The following is a 12,574-nucleotide window of genomic DNA, read 5'->3' on the forward strand; positions in this document are numbered from 1 at the left end:
AAAAAAAAACCAAAAAAACCCAACATGCTCTCCTTCTTGGCCTTAGATACATTATGAAGAATGTTCTCAGGACTTATATTCAAATAGAAACAGTGGGGTTTTGTTTGGGTTTGAGTGTTCCCTTTCATATTTTGAAAGCCAAAGATAGCAGCGTTGTGCTAGTGCTGGAAATACAGAAGTTGAAATTCAATTATGGTCTTGCTTAGCAAAATCTAAAATGATTGACACTTTATGGGTTGTAGGGTGCCTTTTATCTATCCCCTCCCCACCCTGAGAGATGCAGCTTCATGAAATCTTGGTAAATGTGAAGAGGTTTATGTAGCATATTCAGGGAAGAGAAATAGTTCAGTGGGTAGGGAAGCAGCTTGAATCGTGATGTAGATGTAGTTCCCTCCTTGTTACTGGTTCTGACATCCCAAGAGGTAACACAGAAGCTGGCTTCCCTGGGAAGAGATCTAGTGATTGATGTGACACATACAGGATAGGTGAGCTTAGAGAGTACAGAAATTTTGTGGGAGGTTGTGTAAGTACATTAAAGACACTAAAATATATATCTCATTCATAGTGTCACTATGGAGGCAAAACCAAGAGCTCAGTGGGTGGTGGAATCCTGTGTTAATGTAAAGTGTCATAAGCAATCTCTCCAACCACTGATTTCTGTGAACTCCACATTTAATTTCTTCTTTGCAGAGTATGCAATTAAAGAATCCTGAGACTTCAGTAGTAATTTTTTTTTCCTTACGTCTGCAAATGGTGCAACTGTGCTGAAACTTTTCATGGGCTCCAAGGGAAATTGTGGTTGCTAAGCTGTTCCTTCTCAGACTTTCTAGCTTTGCCTTCCATGCCTCTGAAACTACAGGAACAAAGAAGGCTTAGGCCCAGGGCATGGGCTGCAGTGACTCTCTGTTCAGTGATGACTAAATAACACTTAAAAGGTTTTCTTAGGGCTATAGGATAGTCCTGATGGCTTCCTTAAAACATACATAATTCTTAGAGTAAGAGTGAAGAGAGATATTAAGGTCAAGTTCCACTTTCTCCTGTTTGTAGTTTGTATGGGCATCACATTTTCAGACTGTTCCCTGTGCCTTCACTGATGTGTCCTTCTGCTTCTCTTCTGAGCAAGGACAGTCATGTAGGATAGAGGCTCCTTATAAACCTGATGATTTGGCTCTATCCTAAGTTCAGTTCCTTTTTTCTAACATGACTCAACCTTTTAGTATCTTGAAGGAATTTTTTTGAGCCCTAAGTTTTTTTCCAGTGTGCCAGACAACCCCTCCATTGGGTTGATCCAGTAGATAGTAAACATGTCAATCTGCAGCCTGTGATACATTATACAGATCTAAATCTGCTCAGTGCAATAAACATGTTTTGTTGTTGTGAGAGGGATGGGAACTCTGGAGATGCTTGCCTGAAAAGGGATGCTGCATGCTGGGAATCTGGGATGAGGGCAGCTGGACTGCAGCCACATCCAGTAGCTGTTTTGGACTCTTTCTTTATAAGGACCTGCCATAGATTAAAACTAAAAAACACATGATGAAAAGGAAGTGGCTCTGTTGGGAATAAATAACAACACTGTTCAGAAGATGTGCTGGTCTCCCAGAAAGACCCACAGCTCTGAGCTGACATTACTGAGGGCTGATGTGGTCAGGGCTCTTTCATTAGAGCAGTTTGGGAGAGAGCAATGTTCTGCACTCAGGAGCATCAGCTCCCTGCTGACCAGAGAGCAGCAGTAGCTGTCTGGGAAAGCCAACCTCTCCTTGGAGTGGAGTGTGCTCAGAGAAGCCATTATTGGCAAAGTGAGCTGTGGTGGTGTGAGCAAGCTACTCTCTAAAAGTAGAGCCAGCCACAATTGTCTTCTTGTATTAAGCCTTGTAGTTCTTTCTTTGTGTGGGAATTCGTCCAGCACTGGTGGTAACACACTGTGCTTGTTACCAACTGTGCAGATTTTCAGGATAGATGAGAAGTTGGGCAACTTCATGCCCTCCCTTAAAAAAGAACCCTTTGGAACCTTGTGGATCACAGACTTGGCCCTCAGAATGGGTGTTACAACCCCTGGACAGGAAAACAATGTGGAATTAAAACAATTTCTGCACCTTTAGTGCTTTTTCCACAACCGGTGTAAAGAAATGCTCTTCATAAAACTGAAACACTGAAGGTGTCCTCATTTAAGATTAACTTTGCATCTCTGCTGTGAATAAAGGAAGCAGTTCTTACAGAAGCAAAGTCAAAAGGGGGAAAACAAAGGGAAATCAGAAATCAGGAAAAAGGTGAGTGTGAGTTGGTATCGAGGTTGCTGGTGAAATGCTCATGGCAGGCTGTCTATCCTCATTCTTGTTTCAGAGATGTAAAGGACTGCTCAGGCTGAACAAGTCTCTGTTGCTAGGGGAAGCCTGACCCAGCTGGAGTAGACTTGTGTTGAAAAGGCTTCAGGATTGTGAAAGGGATGTGCAGGATTGACTTGGTGACTCAGAGCTGCCTTGGTGCTGCTTTGTCTGAGACCTTTTGGTGTTGAGAGAGCCAGACAGTGGTGGTTGCTCCATCTTTAACTTCTGGCTAGTTGAGAGGATATTGAGACTGTGCAGTGTAGTGCAGCTTTCTAATGTCATCCAAAAAAGTAAAGGGTCAAAGGCAAGGCTTAAAATGTTGAGGAATGTGGTTTTTTTCAAGAAAAAACATACATAGTTGTGTTGCTTTAGAACTTCTAAATGGAGCAAGCTGGAGGAGTACAAAACTTGTAACTACACCAAGATGAAATTGCTTCTTGTAGGAAATGAATCCTTCTCTTATTAAAACAGTGAATGTGTGAACTGTCAGTGCTGCCCATGAACACCTTGGTATTGATAGTGAATTAACTGTGGTGAATTTATGTCCCACTGGGATGTGGTGTAGCAAGCAGATGTTGTAGTGTAGGGTGAGTGTTGAACAGAAAGTCTTCTGCTGCTTTGTCTGTGCTAGCATGGGATTTTGCAGAAAGAAGGGAAGGGTTCTTTCCAAACACTGAAGGGCAACAGCCAAGTCCCTTGAGGATTCACCAGTGACCTGAAGTAACTGGCGGGCATAGGAAAAGAGTGAAGAGCTGCTGTGTGAAGTAAATGACTGTTCGTAAATAGATGGTGAGGAGATAGCAGGTGTTTCTCAAGGTGACAAGGCAGTTCTGCATGTCAAAATGGTTTTAATGATCCAAGTAAGCTTTGGCAAATCATAGTTAAGGTCGAGAGGAATCTGCTGGATCACTGCACTCTGTGACACAGCTTGTTTGGAGGCTGCCCAGCCTGTCCTCAGCAGTGGCTGTGTGTGTGTCCTCAGCCCCAGCTCTGCTCCAGCCAGGGCACCACTTACACGGAGACTTGCCAGGAGGCTCTGCCAGATCAAGGAGCATTAATTACTCTCGTCGCATGAACCTGTTACGTGCAATCACTTTTCCTGCTAGTTCATTGACCCCATCTCAGTTACATGAGCAGGCTTGGATCTGTCCTCTGACTAGGAATGGGCTGCAGGTCGTCTGGGTGACTGGGGCGTGGTGTGGGTATTTCTGTTGCCTTTGAAAGTTTATGTGCCCATGGGGTGGTCCCAGAAGAAGAGAAGACAAATGTGCTTCTTGTTGGATAGCAGGTGGAGCTCAGGACTTCTGGGCTAAAGAGCTGTTTCCAGGGAGACATTTGTGTTTGTCTAGGTAAAGAGTGCGTTGCTTCTCTTCAGTATTTTAGCATTATTTAAACAAATAAATACATTCGTCTTGAAAGAATGAGTTTCTGACTCTGAATTAGGTACTTCGTTTAGGCCAGATCTGATAAATGATAGGCAGTTTAAGGAAAGACTTGGAAATCTGTAGGCAGTTGAATGAAAACAGCATGAGTCTGACTATTGGTAATTATCCTGGGTGTTTATAATCTACCCAGAACTAGTGGGGCAGGGTCATAAACAGCTGTTGCATTTTTATGTTCCGTTTTTGAGCAAAATAAATACATAACAGTTAATTTCCGATTCTGAATTAAATGTGAAACAAAGGCAAGTTATCCTAGTCATATTAAAAAAGTTCTCGAAACTGGAATATCCAAAACTGTTAAATGGAGTATAAGTGCTCTGAAGAGCATTTTCTGTGCACTTCATTGTGTCTGACAGACCAGTTTATATTGTAAGTCCATATACGCTTTCTCTCAAATGGCATCCAAAGAAAACACAGCACAGCCAGATGGAAATCGGAGTTGACTTTGAGCTCTGATTAATTTGTTTTTCATATAATCCTTTTCAGGGCAGTGAGAAAAACGTGAGAAAAAGATGATGTGTTGTGGTATAATTAACTCTGGTGAACAATGTGAACTTAAAAGAAATTTCTTTTAAAAAAGTGTCTGCTTTAATGGGAACTGATTTTTCCAAGTGTCAGGATGGCCCACAATGCTCGCCTTATTTCACATTTGTGTCTCTGCAGTTCTCATTATATGTGTAAAGTTCTGCAAAACATAACTCACCAGATGAACTAATAAGTTCTTAAATCAAAAATGTCAACAGCCACTCATCTGTGATCAATTTCTAATGTGGGACCCCACTGGACTTTATCCTTTTCCATACTAAGGGAATGATGGTTCATAACTGAGGCAAGTGACTAGAAATTTCATTGATTTATAAAGCATTAAATATCTAAAATTAAGTAACTTTAGAGCTGAAACAAATATAAAGCTAAAAGCAATATGACTTTGAAAGGCCAGCCTCAAACAGAGACATGAACAGATATATAATGCTTTAGTTAACGGTTGCTGCCATTTCTCTTACAAATTGTTCTTTAGGGTATTGTAACTCAGCTGTTTTTAAACCCATCACTCTGGAACCTTGCCTGCAAAATGTCAGCGCAAGTGCAAATTTTATTTCTTTAACAAAATAAAGGGCTTGGAGCAGTTAAGCTTTCTAAACTTTTATGGCAGGAAAATAAATCCTGCTATTTTGCTTTGCTGTAGCAGGAGCCGTACGGTTCACCTTGGCCCGCCAGCAGGCAGAGATGGAAACCAAGGGTTTAGTGGGGGACACTCTGTGTGTTTTAAGTTGCCTTTTCAAAACAAGAGAAGCCCACTGTCAGAGTGTAAACACCCTTTGGGTGGAGGGCACAGGCCCTGGGGTGAATGGAGGGTTTGTGGCTTTAGAGGATGATTTCTGAAGTTGAAAGCAAGATGTGGGTACCAGCTCATTAAATGAATTTAATAATGCTTGAGGTTGTTTTTCCTGCAGGTTCAGGGGAGAACCCCTCACTTCTGCACTAACCAGTGCATCTCTTACTAGATCTACTATCTTGGAGTTCTCTAACATTCTCCCTCTTCCATCTGGCTTCTAAAGCTGGATAGTGCCAAGTCATTCACCCTTTTTAATGTTTTCCAGAAGTTCAAGCCTTGACACATACACCAGCAGTAGAGTCCAATTTTTCTGAAGTCAGTATGTACAAAAATGGGGATTTCCTGTCGCAGTGCTCATGAGTACCAAGTATTCCTGGTGGTACATTAGTCTTGGTGTTTATTTTTTTTTTTTGAAAGTCTAGGGAGTGAACTTTCTTGCACATAGCTACTTCAGTGCAGCAAGTCACATTTAATAGCCTTTGCTTTCAGCTTGAATCTTTACAGAAGGAAGTTTAGGTAATAGTTTGTGTAGAAACATCTGTTTCCTAACAAAGATCTCGCCCTATTTTATTTTTTTGTGCTGTCCCTCTAACCAGAAAGTCTTTTAGTCTTTTAAAGACTTAGAAGTCTTTAAGTCCTTGTTGGGTATTAGAGTTGCTGTGGTTTTAGCATGCTCATGCTCTGGAGCCTTTGTTAGCTTAAGTTATTAGCCTTAGATAAGTGTTGTGGGATGGAAGGACTGCTTTCTATTGTCAGTGCAATTTCTGAGTCTCTGGACAATTTGTCTGGGTTAGAATTTAAGTTTTTTGGCTCCAGTGCTTGTTTAGACCTTTCCCTTGTCTGAGGGAAAAGATGTTCTTAAAATAATTAAGCCTAGCATGCATTAAAAGAGAACCTTTCCACAAAATTGAATTGCTTGGAGTTTATTTGAGTTTTGGGTTGCCTAAATAAATAGGCATTTTGCTTTGTTTGCTTACAAGCAACTTAGTATCTCTGATGGGGAATCTTTTTTTCCCCATGTTTTCCAAAGACCAGCTCTGGGAGTTTTGAAGAACAACAGCTCTCTAAACTCTGCAGTTCTTTGTTTTACATCCAAGTGGATTGTATGTGTCTAAATATTACATTATTAACGCACATGTTGTCCAGCCCCTTTAACATTGTTATTGTGATATGTCTCTAATATGGGAAGACTTAATACATAGATTTATTAAGGAATAATCCTTTTGGTCATTGTTTTCTTGCGAGTTCATAGAGTTCAATCTGCTGTTTTCAAGGAAAGATTCTTCACTGTGATGCTGCATGTTCTTGTAAATAAATTTATCCTGTGTTTCTTAGAACTCAAGAGACTCTTTTATATCTTGGTGCCAAAATTAGTGAAACTTGGTTTACTGGAACATGCAAACAGGAATTCAGTGCTGTACTTTGTTTTCTTCCCAGTCACAGAGCAGGAAGTGCTGACCAGCTTTCCATGGATTTAGTGTTGCTGCTGACCTACTGCAAGACTAGTATTCCAAGAATTAGGGCTTGTTTGGCGTGTGACCCTGGAAAGAAAGAGTGATTTGAGGCCTAAGTTGTAATTTTCTGGGAAATGCCTTCTTTGTGTGCGTGTGTCTTAAGCGGGGTGGGGAGTGAATTAGTAACACCATGAGCAGTGGATCACTCTGTTTTACCTGCCTGGTTTGAAGTGATGTGGCTCAAACCCTGCTCTGGGCACACATTCGTGATCTAATTTGAAGCAGGGTGTGCAAATGCACTGGGTTTATCTTTGTATTCCTCAGTGTAATGCAGCTCTTGTCATCAGCAGTAATAAATCAGCATTTCTCCGTGTGCTGCAGCATACAGGGAGAGCTGCCATCCCCGTGCTGCTCCTGGTAGTCGTTAGTGTGATAGGCTAAAAGAAATGAAGATTCTGTGTAGGTGTAAATCAAGCACTCATTTTCTATTTTAACACTGCAACCTAATTAAAAGTTAAAAATTTTACGGCCATCAGAATATCCTTCTTGCGTTCCAGTTTCAGAAGGCTTAGGAGTGCCTTATTTTCTAACTTTTCTTCCTCCTTTTCCATCTCAGTTTGCGGGCCAAACGTTGACATTCGCAATGATATCCACGAGCTGAAGCGCCTGGAGAACTGCACGGTGATCGAGGGTTTCCTGCAGATCCTGCTCATCTCCAAAGCAGAGGATTACCGCAGCTTCCGCTTCCCGAAGCTCACCGTCATCACTGACTATCTGCTGCTCTTCCGTGTGGCAGGCTTGGAAAGCCTCAGTGACCTCTTCCCCAACCTCACAGTCATTCGTGGCAGGAACCTCTTCTACAACTATGCCTTGGTTATCTTTGAAATGACAAATCTGAAAGAGATCGGGCTTCACAACTTGAGGAACATCACCCGCGGGGCCATCCGGATCGAGAAGAACTCTGACCTGTGTTACCTCTCCACGGTGGACTGGTCTCTCATCCTAGATGCAGTGTCCAACAACTACATCGTTGGGAATAAACCTCCAAAGGAATGTGGGGACTTGTGCCCGGGAACAATGGAAGAGAAGCCGTTGTGTGAGAAGACATCTATTAACAATGAGTACAACTACCGCTGCTGGACCACCAACCACTGCCAGAAAAGTAAGATTTGAGTAGATATCCTGCTTTTGTTACCTCTTTTGGAGGTAAACATTTAGTTTTGGGGGTTTATTTTAAGCTCTTCAGCAAGTGAATCTTTTGTTCTAGTTGCGTATAGTTTACATGATTTACCCGGTTGCCACACAAATAGATTCTTCCTCTGTCAGTAAAGGTTTGTTTCACTTAAATTAAGAAAAAAAAAGAGGAAACAACAGATCAGCAACTGTAAAACAAACTCCCTGAGTTACTTCCTCATGGAAAAGGTGGAAAGTGTAAGTGTGGAACCAGGGCCATTGTAGCAAAGCTGGAGGCAGCTTTACCTCCCTTGAGGAGTTTGGCAGGAGGTGGCCATCGAGTGCCATCTCCTCCTGCTGGAGTGACATTCCGTGTGTGCCAGAGCTGTGCTGAAGCTGTTAACTGGACTTTGTTTTTTGCTTCTCTTGGCATGCACCTCCAGACATTCCTGCAATGGTAAATCCTGTACGTAAGGACTTGTTTACTGACATTAATTTTCACAGTACACTCTGTAGAGGCACAGACTCCATGAATATCTTGACTCCCAGTGAAGTTACTGTTGCGTGTTTTGTTCTTATCTGGCAGGTTTGTCTTTCTGATAGCAAGTATTAGCAAAAACAAAACCTGATCTCTTCTCACTTTTTAAAAATAGAGTAAACAAACACATAGTTTACTCAGGTAACATGATTACATGGCAGGCTTTTTGAGTTCATCCTGTAACTTTACGAAAGCTGAGCCCTGCAGTATCAGTAGGGCTTAATTACAAACAGTCCTAAATTCCACAGGCAGTCTTGAGCAAAGCTGCTGTAATGATAGGAAGCATCCCAGTGTGAGAGGAATCAGGGCTATGTTCGGGTTACCTTCATCTGGGGATGTTGTGTTTTTCTAACGTGGCTTGTCAGTTGCTTGTGGAGTCCTCCTGTTCAATTAGAACTGCAATTAAAGTAGATCGTGGGGCAGTTTCAGTCAACACATGCCAAAAATACCTCTGCAAAAAGGCATTTGGAGTATGTGCTTTTATCAATACTTACAGGAAATAAAGTTCGTTTTTTAAACAAAGCAAAGAAACCCCCTCAGCCTGTTACTGGGAGACTTTGTGCTTTGCCCAGGGCAAGGGGAGTGTTGCTATGAGTCCTGCAGGCCAAATTTATGTCTTCATTAACAGAGTGTAACTCTTGTCTGCAGAGGGTGACCAAGGTGACTCCGGTGCAGCTCCATTGCCCTCGGTGGTTTGAATGGATGTAACGAGAGTGTATTTAATGAGATATAACGACCTACTTGCTTTCTGTTGTGTGCTTTGCCTATTTGGAGTAGACAAAAGTAACGTGCAAAAGAACTTTTTTGGCATCTGAGGGGCTGTTGAAATAATTTGGATCCCAAATACACATGAGAAGAAGTTTGTTTAAATGAAATGAGGTCATAGTTAGACTGTGATAGCAGGACTTTGAAGGCAAGGGTGTAGGTAATGTGTTTTTTTTTCCATATATGCTTTCATCTCCTTTCATGGGAGATTGTGAAGAAGAAAGAAAGTATTGGAAAAGAGCCTTGAAAAGCTTGTTAAGAGCATTACAGTGTGGAAAAACAATTTGGTTTAGAGTATCTTAGGATGTACAGCATACAAAGAAATTATCAAATTCTAATTAATAAAAAGAGTGAGAAATTTGGACCTGTTCTAATCTGCTTGTTGTGATAAGTCACAGACTTTGAGGAAGATGACTTAAAATTTGCAGGCCATTCATTCAAAAAGAAAACAACCCCAAAGTACTCCCACTCTGAAGAAAAACAAGGGAAGTATAAAAGTGCAGTTGTTCCAAAGGAAGCTTTTTGTCTCCCCTGCTAGATTGCTCGGGCACTTTGGCAATGAACTCCTGATCAGGAGAGGACTCTTGCAGTAAGAGATCACACAAGAGATGAAAAAGAATAGAAGGAGGGACTTTGCAGATACTGAGTGTTTCCATCAGCGTTTTCCTACTGGTCAAGATATGACACCTATGTTATTTTCCAAGGAATATTTTTCTAGTATCTAATTTAACCCTGACATTCTCCTTGTGCGTCACAGTAACGTTAAGCTGAAAATGTTCTCTGTCACTCAGGGTTCCTTTGTGCCTTTTTTATTTTTCTTTCCTGTGGCTCTGTGGAGGAGTGCGTATTAAATCTCTCTTGTCCTTGTTTAGGTTTTACACTGAAAGACCTGAAGTTGGTGGGTAAATGTTGTGTGGGAACACTTGGTACTTTAAGTGGCCTGGCTTCTGTTTAGTTTTGCTGTTGAGTGGAAGTTGTTTTTTTCCTTCTTTTTCTTGCTCACAAACAAAGGAAGAAGCTTGTGCTTCCTTCAATATAACTTGTGCAGGAACAATGCTGAGGGAGGAGGGAGGGAAGGATATGCTGTGCCTGACTTAGAATAATCCATGGACATTTCTATAGAAGAAACTCCTATAAAGAAACTGTAACTTTTACATTTTTCTGGGTATTTTAAGGTTCAGCTTAAAGCGTCAGCAGCTCTGCTGCCAGTTTGGTTGCCCTGGTTTCTGGGTAGTGTACATTCCTTTACCTTCGAGTGCCCCAAGGCAGCAGCAGTACTCGTTTGCTCTCTTAGGAGCTGCAGCTTGTTGTGTTGGGCTTGGCACGCGCTCTTCTCTCTGACTTGCACCTACTTTTATATTGGTGTACGAAATTCCAGCTGTGCCTCGCTGGGGTTGCAGGTCCACACTGAGGAATCCCTCAAGATAAAAGGGGAATACTGGAGTTGTTTGTTTGCATCAGTGCTTTGGGGCACAGGTAGAGATGGAAAAGAGAAAAACTGAGTGTCCAGACATACAAATGAGAATATGGCCTTTCATGTTTTTGTTTTTTTTTTCTGGCAGTTGTAACTGCTGGAAAGGTTTATGGAAGCTGTGTGCATCTCGCTCAGCAACTGATGTGAGAACCAGAAAAACTATTCCTGCTGTACCCCTTGCAAGACTTGTGTCTGCAACACTAGCTCTGCCTGTCCAGTGGTCTGCTGTAAAGAAAACTTTGATTGTTTTCTCTATTCCTCTTGCTGATGATTAAATTTTGAGGTCTGCTGCCTTAGTCACTAGGCCTTTCCAAGCCTGCAGGAACCAAATGTAAATTACACCCTTGAAAGCCTGCCTGGAAGTTCAGGATCCCTTGTCTGCCATAACCTTTGTGTTCTTTTTCAAGCAAGGCCAGCTAGTGCTTCCTAAGACACTTTTGCTATTGCTAGGACCATAAGAAATGAACTGGGCAAACTATTTGGGAGAGTAATAGCAAAACTAGCAGTGATCTGTATTTATATACAGATCCCTATTTATTAGGGTCTTATGACCCTAATTATTTGTCTTCTTTCCCCCAGTTAAGCTGGAGATGCTCTGTGTCAATGCTTGCTGAAGCTTTTCCTGTTCAGAGAAAAGACAAGGGGTCTGGCTATGGGGGAGGTGGGCTGTCGTGTCTGTGAGGAAAGGGGTGTTGGCTTCAGCTGCTGCTTCTGTGGGACAGGATGAGAGCACAGTCTGGGTCCCCCCCTCGTGAGAAAGCAAATTAGAATTCCTGTATTTCCCAAAGAGGTGGAAAAGCCACTTCCCATAAAAACAATGACGGAAGTATTGGAGTGCGTGAGGAAGCTCTAATATTCAAGTCTAGGCATTAAAACAAGGATGTGTAAGCTGGCATGTAGAGAGGAGATGGATTAGGGTTGTAAGAATTAAGGATTTTGTTCAAAAGAAGTGAATTTGACTCGAAACAATAGCTCGTGTAGACCTCACTGCACAATACAACAGGAGAAAACTTTGAGCTTCTGAATGTGTGAAACTGAGGACCATGGAAAAGGCATGTGAGGATTTGGAGGCCGATGAAGCAGATGGCAGCTAAGCACAAAATGTTTTTAATGAAAATGTATCCTTATTCATTTTTGAATTGGTTTGACAATGCCCCGAGAAGATGCGGTGTATGAGGAGCAGGAGGGAGAGAATGACAGTGAGTGGGAAGAGTGGTCCATATGTGCCTTCTACTAAAATGTTTAAACATATGGAGACAGTAACATGATGTATTCTCACAAATATTCGGAATCTGCTCCTGTTTGTTTACACGGAGCTCAGAAGATAATGCAGTTGAGTGGTGTCGTTTGACATGGCTCCATTGACTTGTGCAGTGCTTACAGTGTGCACCAGCTGGGAATCTGCTCCCTGTTGATTCAGCAGAGTAGTGCTGAAAACCATGTGCTGCTCTTCCCCCACCCCCCTTTCTCTCCTCTTCTTCCCCTCTCTAAGGAATATTCACTGTATTCCCCTGTCCTTTAGAAACAGTGAACATACATGAACTGTGTAGGCAGCAAGAGAGGAGCAGAATTTAGGAGCCAGAGATGATGAATCAAATTATTCTTACTTTGCTTAAAATTATGTTTGCATGCTTTTTTTTTTCCCCTGCTTGCTGCTGCTTTTTTTTTCTTTTCCTTAAACGCTGAAATATAGTAGATATTATATATGTCAGCAGAGGACAACATGCTTTAGGTTTTACTCTTTCAGCAAGCAAATTAGCTGGTCTGTGTAACACTAATGCTACCTTTGTTGGTTTAAAAAAAATTCAGTATCACATAAACCTGACCATATTTTGAAATGGACAGGTTGTTTGTTGGTTGTATTTGGTTGGTATGCAAACTCTCCAGCAAATAAAGATCTTCTGAAAGGAATAAACAGACAAATAGATAATAATTGTAAAAGGCACAGTTGGTGTCACTGAGTTAGAAAAATCTGGAGTATGTTAAAAAAAATTTGTTAGTGTTTTCTTTCTGAATGAAGTTTTTTGCTGACTTTTGCTCCCCTCCTGAGAAGTTTGCTCTCCAGCCA

At 41.7% G+C, this 12,574-nt stretch overlaps 1 protein-coding gene across 2 annotated transcripts in view; it reads left to right on the top strand.

Annotated features, from left to right (window-relative positions):
- The window catches only part of IGF1R (insulin like growth factor 1 receptor), a 169,204-nt gene that overhangs the window by 22,710 nt on the left and 133,920 nt on the right, over positions 1-12,574 (top strand). For both annotated transcript variants that reach the window (XM_063412802.1, XM_063412803.1), the window contains exon 2: positions 7,173-7,718. In XM_063412802.1, the coding sequence (XP_063268872.1) occupies positions 7,173-7,718 (546 nt within the window). The remainder of the gene's footprint in view (positions 1-7,172; positions 7,719-12,574) is intronic.

The sequence above is a fragment of the Prinia subflava genome, chromosome 15, assembly GCF_021018805.1.
Source record: "Prinia subflava isolate CZ2003 ecotype Zambia chromosome 15, Cam_Psub_1.2, whole genome shotgun sequence".
NCBI classification, from domain to species: domain Eukaryota; kingdom Metazoa; phylum Chordata; class Aves; order Passeriformes; family Cisticolidae; genus Prinia; species Prinia subflava.